We start from the raw sequence: 21,526 nt of genomic DNA, 5'->3' as shown, positions 1-21,526 counted from the left end.
AGAATCGGCTACTATCTATCTTTCAACCCCCTAAATGATAAGGGTTGTCCACCCCAAAAAAATGTTTTTAATTTTTTAAACAAAATTTTTGTTTTTATTTTTTTATAATTCAGCATACAAAAATACATACAACCCTTAATTTTCACCCCTCTACGATCAACCTCTTTTTTATTATAGTAGATAGTTATTTTTATTGAACTAAAAAAATGTTTCCTAGAAATAATATCTATGGTTAGTAAAGACTATATTTGAAATTATAAATTCGTATGCGATGCTCGACTCTAAGTAATTCAGAATCGAATACACGACCTCATGACACATTATACACTGTACTTCGGCGATTTTTATGTTTGAGTCATTTTCAATCAAACCAGAAAACTCTTCAATAAAGTAGTATAGATAACCAAAAGGTTCAACAATTTAAACAACGTCTTCACTATACTATTAAAGTCAAATTGTGTATACGCTGTGATGTAAAAGATAGATATAGGTACTTTGGTTAAAACGGTGCACTTTTTTAAATTAATAATCGTAATTAATGTAAGCAAAATATATAAAAAAAGTAATACAAACACAATTACTTCAATCAAAAAAGAGCCAAAGCTATAAGTTGCTGTCAGCACTGATTTTCAGTGGGCCTATACTATCTCGCAATGACAGCTATAAACAAAAATATTAACAATTAAAAAAAAATATAACATGAAAAATAAAAAAATCTTATTACAAATATAGAACATAAATCTTAAGACAATGCAACTAAATTCCCAACCCAGCCGACTGACATTCCAAAAATAGTATTTCAAAGTAGTTCTTGTCATCTTAAATAATAATTTACAGATAGCGCATGGGGACTTGCTCGGATCGCGATGTCGTCTCAACTCAGACTGCAAGGTATCCAATGCGCAGTGCATAAGAGGCTCCTGCACCTGTCAACCTTACTTTGCACAAGTTGACAACGCCACTTGTCTTGAATGTAAGTGATTTCACGTGTTTATATTATTTATTTCGTAATCCCGCAGCTAACATAAATTATATAAAACAAATAACAAAAAACAATGGATTAATATTGTATAATAATAAAATAAGAAATAATGTCTTAAACTTTGTTAGGTTTAAAGACTTTATTTCTCAAAAAGACAAAAAAATGTCACTTACATGAGAATAATACTCTAGATTAACATAACATTGTAGTCGTTCTTAAAATAATCACAATAAAATATAGCCGTACATGCAATAAATTCAAAAATAAAAGTAAACAAAGAAATATGAATTAAAAGTAATTATAAGAAATGAATTTAAAAGTAATTTTGTTTAACATATTCACTTAGCTTCGATTTGAATGAATTGATAGAAGTAATATTTTTTATATCTGTGGGTAGTTTATTATACAGCTGTGCGCCTTCGTAGGTAAAAATTTTTTTGCCGTAGTTCGTACGTATTTTAGGTAATGCAAGATTTGTTTCGAGGGTTATCTTAATATATATAAATCAAATTTGCACACTGTGTCCAGTTTGTTCTAACTTAAAAGAAACGATATCTTACATCTCAATTAAATATAACATCTCAATAACCGCATTTTTTATTGGAAATTATTTGACAGTCAGAAATCTAACAGATGGCGTTGAGTTGAAAGCACCAACGTTTCACTTAAGCTACCATTTAATGGCATGGCCATGGTGAAAAAAACATGGTGGTCCCCATGACTGGTGTTCTCCTACCGTTTCCCTTGAATAGTTTACTACTATGAAATATATCAAAAATTCAAAAACCTTTGCCATAGCAACGCTTTGCCGGATCTTCTAGTTATTTTATTGATTAAATTAAACTAAAACTAAAAGCCCTAATAAAATATAATATAATAAGTAAAATATATTATTAAACGGAGTCCCTTTAGGCAAGGTTCCGAAGATACTCGCAGCGTTCCCCCTTCGAATAGCTAGATTAATTCTTTGTCTTGAGGTCTTCGGTCTCCTGTGATGAATGTTTTGTAAATAAAACATAATTGTTATATTAATTTATGTTAGCTGTAGCATTACGAAATAAATTACATTATATTCTTCTATTATGTATTTTATTTAACATTATTATCTGTTATTTTTATATATTTCACTCAAATAATCATTAATAGAATAATAAATTTTAGCCTAAAGTATATTAAGTCGATTTTTAAAAACTCTTATAGAAAAACTCTATGAATGTTTTTGGTAAATTATTATAAACCTGTATTGCGATTCAAAAGGCGTCTTTCCAGTAACAATAATTTAAAAAAAGTATTGAGATATTAAATGAGATAGCATATTAGGTATGAGGGTGTGCAATTGTTTAATCGGTTGCCGTCTAAGGTTCGTAACATTAGCGTGATTGATCAGTTCAAAAGGGCATTAAAGACACACATCAGAATGGGCCCATTAGACTAAAATTGGGCTAGCTGATGGCGACGTGTATCTCGTTCGTATATACTTAATATTAAATTTCTCATGTAAATAAAAAATAATTTTTGTAATGAGAAATAAAGTTCTTTAAACATTAAACATAGCGCTAAGCGCTTTTACGGCGCCGTCTTTTTTAGCGTAAGAATTATTAATAGATAGAAATATAGTCATCCGATAAAATAAGAAAATAAATCAGTGGCGCTACAACCTTCAAGGTTGGGCCTCGGATTTCTTTATCTGTTTCATGATCCAGTCAATATAATAGGCAAATAGGTGATCAGCCCCTGTGCCTGACACGCCGTCGACTTTTTCGGTTTAAGGCATACTTTACAATGTTTTACTTCACCGTTAAATGCGCACAAGAATGTCCATTGGTGCACAGCCGGGGATCGAACCTAAGACCTCGGGGATGAGAGTCGCACGGTGAAGCCACTGGGCCAATTGCTCTATAGTAGTTTTTTTTAAGTTTCGATATAAGATCATTATCGTCGAATAATTCAAGCGTTTATCGTAATAGACCTAACTTGTGGCTTCATTTTCACTTTCACTCGTCCATAACAATAAGCGTCCGCGGCACTTTTTATCTCTGATCTCAAAAAACCATTACTCGTAGGCATTACCTAACAAAATCCACTCTCCAATAATACGATAAATTTCGGACGTAAATTTGTAGTTACAATAGGTAGCTAGCTATTCGATTGTATCTAGAAGTCTATTTAAAAAATTACTTAGCGAATAACACCTGTTGTTCTTATCCTTAACTTATAAAATCAGTGTCGCCTTAACCCTTGCCCTCAGATTTCTGTATCTTTATAATTTCTTAATAGGCAAGTACCCAATAGCCAAGGCCAATGCCAGCGCGATTTGCGTCCTCATGGTGTTATTGTTCACCGCACAAGTGAGATACAAATGTGCAGATAGACTTAGAATTAAAAAAGAATAGCTCTCTGAAGAGTCTCTCGGAGTATTGCACCATGTTGGCCAAGAGCGGCCCAGAGATCGGGCGTTCAAATCTCACTCCCAATGTTTTTTTTATTTCTATAACAGATAAAAATACCTTATTCAAGAGCCACAGAGTTATTATTACTGCTGTACGACCCAAGGTTGTATACGACTTTTATCTATACTAATATTATAAAGAGGAAAGATTAGATTTTTTGTTTGTTTGAAATGAATAGGCTCCGAAACGACTGGACCGATTTCAAAAATTCTTTCACCGTTGGCAAGCTACACTATTCCTGAGTGACATAGGCTATGTTTCATTTAAAAAAACTAACTTGCTTACTAAAACTTGAATAATCTAACCCAAGGTGTAAAAAAATAAACAAAACAACTTCCTTCAATCGCGTGCGCTGCGAAAACTATTAATGATAGATCAAAATGATGTATTAAAATTTTTCAGGACTATAAAAAAATCTATAAAAAATGTCGCGACAGCATGTCTCTATCTTTTCTAGTTACGTTACAATAAGCGTCCTTTTATTATTATTTTTTTATTAAAATACCACCGCTAGAAAAGGCTCTTTATTCGTACCTAGGTATTGATCCTTATCAAAATAAATACCAACGTTTCACATAAGCTACAATTTAATGGCATAACCACCAAAAAAGCATGGTGGATTGATGTTCTCCTGCCGTTTCTCTTAAATAGTTTACTACTATGTAATATAACAAAAATCTATCTATATAGCAGCAACGCTTGGCCGAGTCTACTAGTAGTTTTATAAGCGTGGTGATTACCTACCTAAATAGTCGGAGTTACCCCCCGACAGTATAGCCAGACGCAGGCACTCTCTTCATCAATAAATATATTAGGAGCAAATAATATTCTCAATTATTTAAAACATCCCGTTGACCTAGGAACCGAACACATACAGGGAATATTTTCCCGTATCCTTTCTGAATATCTACAGCAAGATTAAGTAGGACTTTAAAAGTAATTCGTTTAGCCCAATAGACTTTAACTTCAATCCTTATATCGCAAAACAATAGATTAAAAATAATTTAAACCAATAAAATATACAGTTATAAACTATTAGTAACGTTTTGATGGTGGAATATGGGCAAAGTGTAATAAAATAAATTGTTTTGTGAAAACAATCCCACGCGTCTCGCTTTCTTCGTCCAATTCTTAAAAGGTTCTTGACGCTTGAGTTTCTGTGTGAATTAGATCCTGGTGTTTACGAGCTTTCTCCGCGGATTTGAACTTTTTTAAAACATTTATCTCCGTGCCTTCGAAGCTTGTTTCTCTGGGAATAGAACCTCATAGCTTAGCCCATACATATTTAACTCACTGAATGAACTAAGTGATACTTTCTTGACTTAGAGACCGTACTTAAGTCGTATATAAAAAGTTACTGTTGTTCAACATTTTAAAAATAAACAAGAAAACTTGTTTCTTTACATTACAAATAAACATGTTGTAACGATTCAACGGGCGGCCCTATCACAAACATGCGATCTCTTCCAGGCATCTCTAGTAAGGAATAAAACTACAATATCTATTACTTTCATTAAAACGTTAGTTAAAAAAATACGTTAATAGATAAACTATTTTTAAACAGTTCCAATTCTATAAAAATCCCTAAAAAGCGCTAAAAAGAGAATAATCTGAGGCAATTTTACACTTTCTCGTAATTAGTGTTGCCCAAATGCAAGACCAAGACGAGACTTAGGCCAGTCTTGGTATTGTCTTGCGTCAATACACCTGGTCTCGGTCTTGGTATTGGTATTGCGCTCTCAGTCTTGGTCTTGGTCTTGATCTTGCAGCAAGAGTCTTGCAAGTCTCGCAAGACTTGCAAATACCTATTTGCCTATTGCTATTTGTGGGGGCTTGCGGGCTATCCTGGAACATTCACTAATGTACAATGTTCATCAACTAATAATAGCAGGCAGGCTACAGGCATTGTGTTGAGATTAGCAGATTTCATTACAGTGTGCGTAGGTACATTTTTTAGGCAATTTGTCGTACTCGTGACTGGCGCGCTTTGCTACGTAGGTACTGTCGTTAAAGTATGTGTAAGTAAGAAACGATGTAGGTACCTACTACAACAAAATTGTATTCCTTAGAAAAATAATCGTCGTACCTACACGACGATTATTTTTATTTATTTAGTAAATCATCGCTGAAGACAATAGTCGCTACTAGAGTAGGTACGATAGAAGTTGATAAACCGACACTGCAATTCTCGATGATTTTAAAACAAAATGCGTAATGCACGTTTCAAGTTTGTTAAAATCACCCACTTCCAATTTTGCAGTGCAATGTCCTTTAAAAAGGTATAATAGGTAATCTATATATATAAAAATGAAACCCATTTTCCGTTGTCACGACATAACATGAAAACGGTTTGACCGATTTGTCTGATTTTTTTTAATAATATACCTTGAAGTACGAAGATGGTTCTTACGGAGAAAAATTAAAATAAAATTGAGTGAATCAGTCTAAAAACAACACTTTTCTATATTCCCATACAAAATATTCGTAATAATACTTAAAAGTGAATTTGAACTTTAATACCATAGCATAAAGTTCAAGTGTTAGTGGAGGGGTTCCGGGAAGGTAAATTTTTATTTTTTGACATAATGTATTTGTTGTCTTATCAATTTTCTTTTTTTATCTTACTAGCTAGACCGGTGTCCCGAATAGCAGAATAAGTATAAATATAAAGAATCGACTGTTAGGCGGTACGATGTTCGCCAGGCCAGCTAGTAATAATATAAACTAGGTATATTTTTATTACTTACAACAATTTTTATAAAATCTACCTATCCTTACGACTACATTCTTCCTTGCGAGGACAACATAATCTATTTGCGTCCGTTCTGAGCACCCGGAAACTTATTTTATTCATTAGAACATGGGCAGTGGCGGCGACCTTTGACATGAAAGCGACGGCGGCAACACAAAGTCTAGAAGCGGACTAAATTTTTACCTATTTTGGTGGGGTTGTCAATGTTGGCATTAGCACAGAAAAATAAAATTAAGTAAACACAACGTTTATCCACTTTTCAATAACTAGGTATCCACGATAGAATATTTTTCCTACTAATTTCCTAAGGGTCGATTCGACCAAACTTCAATTTATACACGAGTAACTATACCAAGAATAATCTATTCCATGATTTTAATCTCGAGTAAATCCATAGTCGTTTGTCCACGTAATCGATAGTATAATTGCGCTAGGAATAACAATACGCGAATAGCAAGAAAATGGTGAACGAAAATAAAACTCGGCAAATAAATGTTGTTCTACAACGGGACAGTGTAAGAGCATACATCATGTCAACTCGATTTTGCCGTATTATAGTGTGAAAAAGTAGCTTTTAACAGGTGTCAAACGACAACAAAAAGTTTTTATTTCTTGTTTGTTTGAGGCTTTCGTCTAAAAAGGAACTTCTCTTGAGCCCAGTTGAATTTCATTCTAATATTATAGAAAATAAAAAATCTAAAAATAAATAAATAAATAATAAATTGTTTAAACGTTTCATTATACAATGCCAGACTATTAATTTAGTGCGTTACGTTGACTTGAAATTAAAACACAGAACACATATTTGTGAAATGATAGAAATCAGCTGATTGGACTGACTGACGCCATTAAATTATTCTAGGAATAGCTGTTATTCCGTGCGAAACGGCGGTATAGTTACAATTCCCGAATAAGCCCACTATTCTTAGAATTTGTAGTTGGTAAAACGTAAAATTTATTTACTCTCGATTAACTGACGATTTATTCTAAGATTAAGATTTACTCTTGTTTGGTCGAATCGACCCTAAGTACTCAGTCTAAATATCTTTTTCATAATTTTTGTGTGTAATTGAATGGTAAACTCTAAATCTTACTAGAGAGCTTTTTTAAAATAAACTTATTGAAAGCACTGACATGGCATATACACTTTTCAATCTTGCTGCTCACATTTTAGTACCTAGGTATCACTCACTATCTATCATTTACCGATATTAACAATGATTATTTCGAAATCAAAATATTCGCAATTCAATAGATGCAATACCTACTTAGTTATTAATTATCATCTCGCCCGACAGCTTTTAACGCTGTAGTGTTCGAATTCAAGCCAGTGTGAGAATGTATTTAAATAAAAAAAACTCAGAGCATTCAATTTATACCTACCTACTGCTGGGACATCTTCAAGGTCATTTAATTTTATACTCCTATACCAACCCTACAGAAATAGGTAAAAATTTGTGTGCCTCTGTCCGTACTCTTTGTCGGCGAATGCGGCGCTCAGTGTCAAATGCTGTGTTACACTTGTTGCAAACCGCGTCTTTGTCGGTAAATTATCAAATAAGTAGGTATTTAATACACCGACCGACCAACAGTTTATTCGCAGAACGTCACATTTCCCCAATCAACTTTGAACCTTAATTCTTTAGCGATAAACTTGAAAATCTGTTGAAGAAATTTGATAGATTGTAGTAGCTTGATGTGCTGGCGTCTGTACCATAGTATTGGCTGCCGTAGAAACTGTTACTAGACCTACTCGTAACTCGACTCGCTGTTAGTTTTAAATTTTGCTAAATAGAAGAATAATATAAACTTTGAAACATAAGTTTCACACCTACATGATGTTTATATAATTTTGTTAACTATAATTTTAAGCACATACCGACCTACGAGTAGGTACTAACGTTAGATCTGCACATCTGGACATAAACAAGCATAACATATTATTATAGGTAGATACCTACAAGATATGAACTTTGCTAGAAAGTTATTAGGGAACAGATTTGTGAGTATTAACACGCTACCTACTTAATAAATTGTTGAAATATAATAAGTACTTACCTACCTAATCAATACAATACGTTTCAGGGTGCTTTCAGACGAGCGGCACGTTGCCAACTGCAGCCCTTAGTTTAGTGTTAGGATATGTGATACCTACGGTTTTGATACTGGGGAACGTTTCTCAAAATCGGGATTGAAACCAAATACCTACTTAATAACGCCCAAATCTCAGTTTGTCTTAACTGCAAGACGCAAGAGTCTTGCAGGCTTAAGTATTGTCTTGCTCAAGTCTTGCAGGGTTCAGTCTTGGTATTGGTCTTGCTATAATAAGGCGGTCTTGGTATTGGTCTTGGTCTTGCAAAAACGCAAGAACAAGACCAAGACTGCAAGACCAAGACCGATTTTGGGCAACACTACTCGTAATTCGATAAAGATGTCGTAAACATGTTCAATGATAAAGCAGCGGGCACGCTAGAGCATTTCCGCTACAATTTAACCAAGTACAATATCAATAAATCCTCATTCAGTGGCCATGCGTGCGTTTAACTTCACGTTAAACAATTTACCAGTAAATCGACGCGCCAGTAAAATGTTGCCATACGTTATCTGTTACTATTTTACATTGATGTTTAATTTTCAAAGAAACATCTATGTAAAATTGCCTCAAAATCATAAAAGATTGTTATAAGACACAACTTTGATACCTATATCATACCAGTAGGTCTACATTATTTTAAAGGTCTGGGCCTCAGATTGATGTATCTGTTTTATGATCATTTGTCAATCGAATAGGCAAGTAGGTGTTCAGCCTCCTGTGCCGTCGACTTTTTGGGTCTAAAGCCGGTTTCCTGACGATGTTTTCCTTCACCGTTCGAGCGAATGTTAAAACAGATAGACAGAAAGTCCATTGGTACACCGGCAGGAATCGAACCTGCGACCTCAGGGAGGAGAGTCGCACGCAGTCGTTTAGCGCACGTGTACGTGTTTATAACGTAGTAGTGACCAATTTGGATATATTTAATATATATATATACACTGATATAGTATCAATTAAGAATTGGTCGCCCCCAAGATCGACATATATTTTTATGTAAATACGCGTTAAATTTGATTAAATTAAAATGTTAGAACATTCTGTAACGTATCGACTGATTAACAGCTGTATTGTCAACAGTTTTCTTAACAAACTCTATACTCTTATTTACGGAAAAATAATACGACTTAATTTTTCTCCGTTATTACGAGTACAAGTACCCGTAATTTACAAGTTCATCGTTTTTGATATGTATAAACTATACGAATGACTTCAATATGGGAACAGTAAAAATAATCAAAACTAATAGTTAATTGAAAAACCGGAATTGTTTTATCGAGACCGATTATAAATTCCATCAAATATTGATTTGCTCAATTGAGAACAAGATCAAAGCGAAATTAATTTGTATTTTGAAGAGGCTTATTTTAAAATTAACTTCGATTCTTTTTAACTTAAACGATACTTAAAAATACACACCTCTCAGCAAGTACCTCTTGACGTAAGCTAGACGTTAGCATTTATAATATGTCATGTTAATGAATAATTAAATATTTTTGTCAACCAGTATCGCGATTTTAATATAGGAATAGGATTCAAAATAATATCGTTTTATAATAGCTTGCCAGTCAGTGGACTATGAAATGTGTGGTTAAACATATATGTATTAAATGTCAGAAGTATCTGTATAGTATATGTTGTGTATCAATATCATATTTAGTTATCAGCTTGGTCATAACCAAGCTGATAACTAAATATATGAGAGGGTGCGATGTAAGAACCTAACAACCCGAGCCCTACAGACGTACCCTAACACATAAATAGTGAATGTATAAATATATAAATAAGAATGGGATTTCTGCACCAAGAGACCTAAACAGTCAGAGCCCTACGGGTAGGATCAAAGGTTCAAGGTGGTGGGATTATCTCAAAGCTATCGGGCAGGCTCAACACGATAATTAAGGGCTTGAAGTAGTCTTCGCCTCTTCGAGAGGACGCGAGAAATGAATAAGACAGAGCAATATTCAAAATCTGATTGTTATAAAACATTTTAAATACTACTTACACATATTCACACATATATAATATTATTCTTGTGAGTAATAAGTAATAAGCCGCCGTGTCAACAGTATGTCAATGTTCAAGTTAAATCTGAGCAATGGTCCTTCTGGATGAACAATAATCAGTTTAAAAACATAGCGAAAGTATATTCAATGGCTTACGTAACGTATAACAATAAAGTTTTTAAATGTTTTTTGTAATAGAGATTATCTACAAAACTCTTAGTGTACCACCACCGTACTTACATCACCGTAGCTTCTTTATTTATTTATAACAAAAAGGTAACAGATAATTTAACCACCTGTTAAATAGTATTTACATTCCAAAGCAGTAAAAAACCTCCCAACCAGCTAGTTAAATAATAAAGTATCACCACCGCTGCCAGTCTTATCAAATAAATTGATCTTGTCGTCTCGAATTAAATTGCAATAAATTCTTTCAAGGTGTAAGTGTAGAATTTTTATTGTTATAATTATGTTGTCAGTTTTTGATTTCAGCTTGAATGAAACTAGAACCCTATACAGGTATATATAGGTTTTTCTGAAGTAGAATATAACTGAGCCTTACTCTACCTGTGATACTAATTGAGTCTTGAATGCAATTTTGTTAGATTTATTTATAAGTTCCAAAACAACGTGTATGCATAACATAAACGAAAATATGACATCACAAATTGTACACACATACACATCAATTATATTAGAATTTAGAACATAAGCAAAGCAGCAAGGGAATAAATTAAACAAGCAACCACAAAATAAAATAAAAAAATAACTAAAAATGCTTTCTTTTGTGTTTGTGTTATTTTTAATACATGACTATGTGTGTACTAATTCATAGTTATTGCTACTTCTTGAATGCAATTTTTTTAGATTCTTTGTGAGCTTGTGTTATTTTTTAAAACGACTAGGTACGTGTAGACTTATTCTTAGTTATTGCTACTTCTTGAAAGCAATTTTGTTAGATTCTTTGTGTGTTTGTGATATTTTTTATACATGATTAAGTATATACATAATATGTGTACTATTAAATTGTAACTTTCATAATATTTCAATAATACAAATAAATTTGGTTCAAAAGCTATTAAAATAAAAGCTCACAAAGAATTTGCATAACTTATTATCACGCCACCTTGGCACGTGCGTTTCATATAAGAATCTTAATGTAATTTTTTACACCAAATACTTCGTGGCGTAAAAACTTATTTAATTGTGAACGTAATTGCATTCGAGTTATCGAATAGCGGTCACTGTGACACGAATTTGGGCTAAAGATAAAATCAAAGTATCGCAAAAGTCGAATTATTTCACGGGTGTTAACCCGTTCTAGATACGGAAATCTCAATTTTGGATTAAATTATATTGATTTTATGTACTCTAAAATTGTGCGAATTTTTTTTAAATTTTGTCAAAGATTTTTTTTATTGTCGCAAAACAAATTATATTTATTGGGTAATTTTTTCTTTACTTCATTTGTTTTGGTTGCGACAAGTTGGCGTCTTAAGTATTACACATAACGCCCAATAGCGTTCACATTTTTTATAGAAAAGTTATCTCTTTTGTCTGATATGAAAGACGTGTCTTCTATTGTTATGATTTATTTGAGGTTTCTCTATGATGGATTTTACTGATGGATAAATATTGAAATAAGCTCTAATGTATTTATATAAATAAGGAAAATAAAAATAAATCAGTGGCGCTACAACCTCTTTTAGGTGTGGGCCTCAGATTTCTGAATCTGTTTCATGATAATTTTTCAATCATATAGGCAAGTAGGTGATCAGTCTCCAGTGCCTGACACATGCCGTCGTTTTGGGTCTAAGACATGTCGGTTTCCTCACGATGTTTTCCTTCACCGTTCGAGCGAATGTTAAATGCGCACATAGAAAGTCCATTGGTTCACTGCCGGGGATCGAACCTACGACCTCAGGTATGGGAGTCGCACGCTGAAGCGACTAGGCCAACACTGCTAAATTTTATAAATAAAGAAAATAAAATTAAGCCTGTTTACACCTAACTTACAAATTTATACCAAATTTTTTAAATCAAAATGTAATCTTAAAAAATTAAGTAATATAAAATAACGGCAACGACTAAAGGTCTCCTACATACCACTCCATTTTTCTCTATCCTACGCCAAGTATATCCAAAATTCCAATCTTTAAAATTCTTCGGATCTCTCCATTGACCTCTCTTTTTCTGGGTGGAAGCCAAACTGTTATTTTCTTCGTCCAATTGGAGTAAGGCCTCCCCATTTCTGAATTTTTTTTCAGTTTGCAATAGCATCTATAATATTAGCTTTTTCTTATGTAAGTATTGCGTTTTTTATCTATCAACCATGTACATATTAAAATACAACATTGTCCAATTGACATTGCGTCGAATTGTATGTCTTAATAAATTTTTTGCAGTACAGTAATAGCGTCTATAATATTAGTTTTTTCGTATGTAAATATTATGTTTCATATATATCAACCATGTATTTATATCATCATCATCATCAATGACTATACAGCCCCTCGTGGGTAAGCCTCCTTAAGCTTATTTTGCCATAGTAATTTATTTCGAGCTTCTTGCGTCCATCTTTGAACTATTGTTTCCTTGACAACTCCAACCCACCAACGCAGCCTTGTTTACCGGGTATTTATATATTAAAATGAAATAAATCGGTGGAACATACATTGAAACTATTTGCCGTCGTTAATTTCACTAAGAATGCCACCCCCGTATGCGACAAGATACTTACAATTATTGTTCCATGTGCTTCGTACGAATTCGAATTCACTAATGTTTCGGGTTGCATCTAACTTAATATGAGGATATTGATATTTTCCTTCGTTTAGCATTAACAATCTTTGAAATATTACGTATTGTTTGTCGTTTGTGTTTTTTTTAATGTAGACGTATTAATTAATGTTAAATTTCAGTTTCTTTAATTTTTTTGTGTTTTTGTGTATTACTTGCTGAAGTTTTCTGTTTCATATATATGCTTTATCTATGTAAACTGTTTTATATATTGTCTAAGTGTTTTGTTCATTATATGTATGTTAGCTGTAAGATTACTTATAAATAAATGAACATTGAAAGCATAAAATGTAAATCAGTTATGATCGTTATCATCAAAACTTTTTCTATTAGATTATCAATTCACTTAGATTATGTCCAGTTGATTAACTCACAGCATGTTTTTGTCGGCTTTAAACGGATTAGTTTATCATTACCATCAACATGTACTCCTGTCTTAGTTAATTAACGTTTTTGTACCTATACGATTTCCGGAACGATTAACTTGATAAATTTGTTGTAATAGAATTTCATATATTTTCAATTTAAAGAGTCGGTTTGTTTTGATGATATCAGAAACTACTGGTTCGAATACGTCTTATTGTGTTAGAAAGACAAACTGCTGTCGTGCCAACTGGCTTTGTAGCGGAAGGGCCGCGAAGTGAGATTCGTGGCTGTGTCCTAGAAAAATACACATACCGTAGACTTTATAAGTATTTTGGTCCTTATCAAACTGCAAAGTCTAAAGTCTAAAACCAAAAATAGAAGATCTATAGGTCTCATCTGCCCTTTGGTTATTTATACGCTAATACACCTGCTACTTTTATTGGTCCAGTGAATAGGCTATCTCGCTCTTACAACTTAATTACTAACATTGATCAAAATATTGATATACATATTTTACAACAATCTTCCAACTTACCGTAACTTTGTTTATCTCTTACGAGGCTTAAGTTTATATTTAGTTTTAGTTATTATTTGTGTTTTATTTTGTGATTGCTTGTTTAATTCTTCCCCTGCTTATGTTCTAATAAAATGTATGTGTATATTTGTAAAATTTGTAATGTCATAATATCTTCTTGTATAATTTTATGCATACACGTTGTTTTAGTACTTATAAATAAATAAATAATTTTTGGCCAGAAATCGTTACTACCACGAATAGTTCAAGTTATTTAAAATATAGGAAATGAATAGTAATATTACAGTTACGTACGTACTATGAATTTGAAACTAAACAATTGCTATTCAACGCACGTGTCTAGCGCCCTTGTATCACGGAACGTTCAAATATTTTTAGAATAAATTACATTTTTGGGTCATACATTATTCTATTTAAAATAATAATATGTTATTTTATTCCTATACTACATAGAAAATAACGTAGAATAAATGTAGAGGAAGAATGTGAACTCTTCCTCCGAACTAACGGAGGACCAGCGACTGACTGGCCCGAATGCCTCAGAGGCTAAGGTCGTATATGTCTACCGGTCGGAATAACTTTGTTAGCGCAAATCAGGGTATGACGTCATTTGTAGATTGTAGGTGTAGGTGCACTAATATAAAGAGGAAAGATTTGTAATTTTGTCTGTTTGTATCGAATACTATTCAAATACCCATAGAATGGATTTTTTCACGAGGTAAAAATGCGCTTACGCAGGCTCGCACCACAGTAGTCGAGCGTGACGCGGGTACTGCGGGGCTGGGTCTACATTTAAAGCCCTCTGCTATTCCAAGGGAGCGCGATATTTTAAGCGACCCACTTAAAACATCTCAGCGCTCACATTTAAGATGGGCCCTCGGGGTTTACCAAGACATTCAAGGGACCTGGGTTTTCATCCGACATTGAGCTCAATCAAGACCTGCGGTTCCAGGCTGCTGGAGAGAAACCACCGGCCAGTCTACTTGTCAAGTTGCTACATTATCCCTTAGTAAATAGGCTATTTCAAAAATATTAAAGAAAAGTCCAGTCGTACGAAAATATTTAGATAACTATGTCATTATGTGAACTTAAAGAATACCCTTCTCTTATTAATTTTAAGCATTTTAAAGTGGTAAATTTTATTTTGTTATAAATATCAGTATTCTTGTAATAGGAATCTCATTTCTTCTTTTCATTCATAAAAAATAAGGCTAATTTATCAGGAGCATTGTTTTAACCTGTGCTGATACACCAGTTTAACTTTATGAAGAAATAAGGCTCAATTTGCGTAATCATTATTGTATAGTGTAAAAAGTGCTTGATCTTGTCAACATATTTATTACCAAAAATATTTACAGTAAAAGTTTTTTCACCTACTTACATTTTACATGTAAAAACCTCATAACGCATAGTTTCACATCACGATCTAGATTAAATTGTTCATCGTGACTGATATGTACTAGTTAATTTACTGCAATTTTCCCGTACTATATTTATGTTGACTTCAAAAACAGTTTTTTTATGTCTACATAGAATACGTTTAACCAAAATAAGATTAGAACGGGCTCTAGTATTCTATCTTCCTGTATGAAGTAGAATCGTGGACTATCTTGGCGGGAGAAAGGCAACGGATCCTTTGAGATGTGGCGCTGGCGGCGAATGCTGAGAATACTGTGGACTGCGAAGCTGCATACGGATTCGCCTGTCTACCATATCTTATGTCGACCATACAATGCGATGAGAACTTGGAGAAACTGATTGGTTGTTGGTAACACAGAAAGCAAAAGATCACGTGGCCAATCACCAACCAGATGCACCGATCAAGTGAAAGACTCATCGTCCTCAAATCTTTACACTGTTATTAGAAAGCCGCTGTTCAGACCCTGTGGTAACAGATAGTCCGTACCAGATGCTTTCTTGCTGACCACGACGCTCAAACATCAGCTGGCGATTGAAGAGAAACCTCCTCTATTGAGAGAATTCCTCTGATAAAGCTAACTCCAGCTTCCGTGGTCGAGGATTGATAAATGAGTTTCTTTATTTCTACTATAAATATTTCGAATTGTTACTATATTTCGTAATTTTTCATTAATTATTTAATTTTTATTATCATTTACCAAATCAGGGGTAAAGCGAGCAAGAGCTGGTAGGACACTCTCCGCCACACTTTTAATTGAGTTTAAAATTTACGATGCCTTTTTAAATAAAGCTTCTTTATTTATGCTTATGAAAGAAGGTCATATTCAGATTTATTAAAAAAAATTACTAAAAAAGTACATACAATATGACCTGAATTTCGTTTTAAACGCAAGTAGGTAATCTATATACATATATAAAAATGAAACCCGTTTTCCGTTGTCACGACATAACATGAAAACGGCTTGACCGATTTGTCAGATTTTTTTTTAATAATATTCCTTTAAGTACGAGGATGGTTCTTACGGAGAGAAAAATTTAAAAAAAAATGAGTGAAAAAGTCTAAAAACAACTTTTCTATATTCCCATACAAAATATTCGTAATAATACTTCAATCAATAGTCAATTTGAACTTTAATACCATATCATAGAGTTCAAGTGTTAGTGGAGTGGTTCCGGGAAGGTAAATTTTTATTTTTAACATAATATATTTGTTGTCTTATCACTTTCTTTTTTTATCTTACTAGCTAGACCGGTGTCCCGAATAGCAGAGTAAGTATTTAAAAAAAAATAAAGAATAGACTGTTAGGCGGTACGATGTTCGCCAGGCCAGCTAGTATATCAGAAAATATTAAAAACAATTATTTTTCCGCCAATCGTATTAAATTGCTATCGAACAAGATCGAGTTGATTTCGTCAGGTATCGAAAAACCTCCGTCAAATAGACATAATTGCGTGACAAGCCATGAAGAACCGCAAATTATAGCCGGCAAATATTGAACTTGCTAACATCAGGTCACGGATCACGACCCCGTCACTCAAATTTTGAGGATTCGTAATTGACCTAGGCAACACTTAGTACGTGAAAGTCAGACTAACGCAGGAATATTTTTATAAATAACTGCACACGACATGTTTTATTCTATTGTGCGTTCCCATAACACTTTTTACTCACTTTACTGTATCATAACGGTTCTAGTGCATTAAAAGTTGATAACATCAAAGCTGTCATTCAATTAGCCAAAGCCGAGGTACAGTTTAATTGCACCACGGTATGTCAAAATATAATTTATTCATATAGGTAACTTAATGTTAGAAAAAAATGGTTCTTAATTTACATTTAATGCCGGTTCTCAAATCAAAGGACTAGAACTGGCTGTAAACTCTCCGCCACACTTTTAAATCGCTAAATTTACAAGTAAGCGCCTGCAACCATCATCATGCTGCACATGCTAAAGCTGTTGATTATTGTAATTAAATAACGAATAAATAAGAAGCATTCAATAAGGGAATGATGTCAATTGTCAAAATATTTGTAAATGTGATTGACTTGTTGGGATGAAATTATTAAAAATATTATAAATGTCGTAGTTATCGAATAAATATTACTAGATATTCTCTACTCTCAATTCTTTTTAACATTATTTCTTACAAGTGAGATTCAAACGTCTACTTCTATTCAAATACACTTTTTAGTCTTTTTTGTCTGAGGTGAATTAAGTTCAGTGGCGGCTGTTGTTTCGATATGATCAGATAAATGTTAAATGAAACACTTTGTTTGCAGCTGGCTTCAAAACTTGAGCTTAAACTAAGATAACATTAGGGGTAGTGTGGTTGCGAAGCTGAATTAACAAAAAACTAACTTGAATTAGAGAGTTCGTGAATCTAAGTGACACTTATGTTATAAGACATTATCGGAAACGAGAATGTTAAATTACAATTCATGAGTGTGGTAAAAACTAAAGGGCTCATATTGGCTTCTAGTGTGCGATGATTGTTTACATTTTTATTACGCTTTTAATTATTGAATAATATATATATGTCAAATGACTATTGTTAGGTTACATAACTGGTGTAAAGCAATTTTCTCTTGCCCACGAAAGGAGCAAGGGGGGTATGTGGGACTCACTCCAGAATTTCTACTATTCAGAGTTTGGGTGAGTAATATCCACTAAAGCCACTAGGGTAGTTCCAACAAGCCCGCGTTATAGGTTCCGAGCCGTTCACGCATTCTCCCTAATTGAATGATTTCGCGCATGCGTTGCCGGCTTTTGCGCGTTGGACAATTATATAATTATCATTCTGGTGCGTACAAATGAAAACTTTTAAATCTCAACCATGTAGTCTTAGATTTCTGTTTTTCTTTATTATGTAGTATTTTGGTTTTAATTGTTGTTAAGTTACTATTTCGTTATACCATTGGAAGAGCCGAGTACCCTGATGTACTCCCTAGACTTAGTTCAGGGGCTCCAATAACTGCTAAAAATGTACCTTGTTATTGAATAAAAAAAATTGAATTTTTGAAATTTGAATATAATTTGAAATAAATGATATATTGATGAACATATATTATGTCCAGTAACAATATTTTCCATTTAATTGTATATTTAATTTATTTTCAGCAACCCTCCTCGGTTCAGAGTGCGTGGTCTCCGAACAGTGTACGTTAAAAGTTGCGTACAGTGCGTGCTTGGACGGCGTCTGCCGTTGCACCGATGGTCATTTGCAATTCAGAAAACACACATGCCTCTCACGTGAGTATAGTATTTGCTATTTATATTCAAATACTAGCTGACCCGACAAACGTTGTTTTGCCATGTATATTATTATTATTATTATTTCTAGGAAACATTGTTTTAGTTCAATAAAATTAAAAAACAAAATAAAATTTAATAAATAAAATTAAACTATCTACTATGATAAAAAATAGGGGTTGATCGTAGAGGTGTGACAATTAAGGGTTATATGTATTATTGTATGCTGTATCATAAAAAAATAAAAACAAAAAGGTTTGTCTAAAAAATAAAATTCAGGGTTGGACCACCCTTAACATTTAGGGGCATGAAAAATTATTTCTGATTCTCATACTTACTGAGTATGCATAAAAAAATTCATAAGAATCGGTCGAGCTGTTTCGGAGGAGTATGGGAATGAACATTGTGATACGAGAATTTTATATATTAGATATATATTTCCAGCCTAGACTAACCCCTTTCATCAAGACGAAATCAGTTGAATTGTACACGTTTAAATAAAATAATTTTTCATCTCCTCCTATCAAATTGCTTTTACGCTGTGGCGGAAAAAGACAAAAGATAGTTTTAACCAAAGAAATCGGTACAATACTGAAATATTTTGAAGGAAGTTATTGTTTTATGCCGCAGAAGGCGGTTATTAGCCTTCTTCATATGTATATACGTCGTCTTGTCTATGAAATTAGTGGTTTAATCAAACCTAAAAAGAACTCTACAAGCAGGGGCAGATCTGCTTATGGGCTTTTTGGCCTGCAGCCCAAGGCTCCGTGGATACAAAGGGTAGTTCCCACTGAAAATAATAGGCGGTGTTTTGAATTAAAAATAATAATCTGAAATTAAAAAAAATCCAATCATAAGGTTGGTATCCCTGAGATCAATCAACCCATGTGCGATGCGCGTCTATTGAACGGAATGGAAAATTCCCCGTCGCTTGTTTTTGATCGGTGTATTGTGTATCGCGTCTATGACGGGGGATTTGTTCGTAATAACCCAGAGCCCCACAAATTCATGATGCGCCCATCTACAAGTACAGTCAAAATCTGTTAAAACGACATCGAAGGGAATAATCATATTTGGTCGTAAAAATCGATTGTCGACGTTGTTATTAAGAACCTAATACAATAGAATTCAGCCGGGACCTTTGAATTTGGTCAATATAACCGGTATGTTGTTCAAAACGATGTCTTTGTAAACGGTTTTGACTGCATATTCGCTTATATAACGTTCGTTTAAAAAAAAGGGTGCGTGTACTTATGTACGCGCGTAAGAAGTTATACTTCTTTGGCATTATTAAAAATAGTTTTTGATTGCATGCAAATAATTAATTACAATTAAATAATCAAAGACTGGAAAAGTGTTCATTATAGTCAATAAAGTTTACATTTGAAAAATTAAATAAATAAATATTTATTATTATTCTCTTACATTAAGTGTAACATAAATTTTATTATTATTTGAATGTTGTTTTTAAAGTATGTCCAGTGCCGTAGCATCTCCCGTATGCAACTTCATTCTGTTAATTTAGTGTCACGGTGCGCGCGCATCGTAAAATTTCACTCTCATCAATTTTTCATAACGCGCCTAAAGAAGTATAACTTCAAAAAGTGTGGTAAACTAACAAAATAACCGTTTAGATTATCCAATAAATATCTCATATTTTACGCAATTTAAGATACGCTTTTGTTAGATGCTTTCGTTTTCGCGATCTCGGGGTCTTGATCTCCGCTGATCGAAATCACGATTAGAAATATCACTGCAAATAAACAATCTTGACATTGAGATGAAAGTTTAGATACGCCTCGTAATTGGGCATCAACAGTTTTGAAGGGTAGAATATCAGAATACAAGAACATTATTTAAATAATACAAATGTATCATGTATCTACATAATAATTTAGTTAAGTGCTGCATTGTTTTTTATAACACCATGCGCCTATTTTATTTTAGTACAGAGTTTTTGTTCTAGGTACATGGTCTTCACATGTAATTATCAAACTAATGTGTACAAAATATTGTGAAAACTATTTTAAAACAATAATTAGTGTGCAGTTTCTTGTCCATTCTTTTCTATTTGAAACTACCTTTTGGAAGGGGTAAATTTTGTTTCAAAAGTGCCTTTTTAATAGTTCTGATAGTATTTTTTATTCAAATGCAGCAACCTTATGCTATAGGCTTATTTAGATAATTTGGGACCCAATAATACCACTGCGGCTCCTCTCAGCATATTTTAACCCATTTTCTATACCTAGTTGGGTAGAAATTTAGGTCAATATTACTACATTCCGTGAAGCATGATTTGTTTAACTGCGTGCCGTCTTGAGTTCTCTTAATCGCCATTATCTTAAACACATTACCATAAACGGATGTTATTAAAGTTTATCTTGGTTCTATGGGAAAAAGTGTACTCTAAAACACTGCACTTACCGTGAACAGTTTCCGTATGTAATGTGATCATGTTATGGGAATGTTTCACTGATTGTTATGGATGGTTAGGGCATGTAGCTTCAATTCAAATGACAATAGTATTGTTGGTATTGTAACTGTTATGTCTAAAGTGCACAAAGGTTATCTCATGAGTTAACTTAATATAATTATTTGCGCTGACGAAAGAAACTGATTTTTACTTCCACAAATCTAGTATTCATCGTACTCGTGTTAATTGGCTATTTTTTTAATTAGTATGTGTTAGAAACTTTCCCATACCTAAGTGGCTACTGGATTTAAATTGTATGATTGCAAAGACATCATAATTGGAGCATGAAATTGTTAACTATAGCTTCATAATCATGAAAGCTACTAACTGTTCTTGATTACTAAGTGGACATGATAATGCTATAACAATAAATATATGGTAGATATTATACAATAAACTTC

The 21,526-nt window shown here is 33.2% G+C and overlaps 1 protein-coding gene across 2 annotated transcripts in view; it reads left to right on the top strand.

Moving 5' to 3' along the window:
* LOC125053181 overlaps positions 1–21,526 on the top strand; it is a 59,021-nt gene that overhangs the window by 29,401 nt on the left and 8,094 nt on the right. For both annotated transcript variants that reach the window (XM_047654417.1, XM_047654416.1), the window contains exons 2-3: positions 838–973; positions 18,521–18,652. In XM_047654417.1, coding sequence (XP_047510373.1) covers positions 838–973; positions 18,521–18,652 — 268 coding nt within the window. The remainder of the gene's footprint in view (positions 1–837; positions 974–18,520; positions 18,653–21,526) is intronic.

Source organism: Pieris napi, chromosome 10 (assembly GCF_905475465.1).
Source record: "Pieris napi chromosome 10, ilPieNapi1.2, whole genome shotgun sequence".
Classification (NCBI taxonomy): Eukaryota; Metazoa; Arthropoda; class Insecta; order Lepidoptera; family Pieridae; genus Pieris; species Pieris napi.
This window is presented reverse-complemented; position numbering and strand designations above follow the sequence as displayed.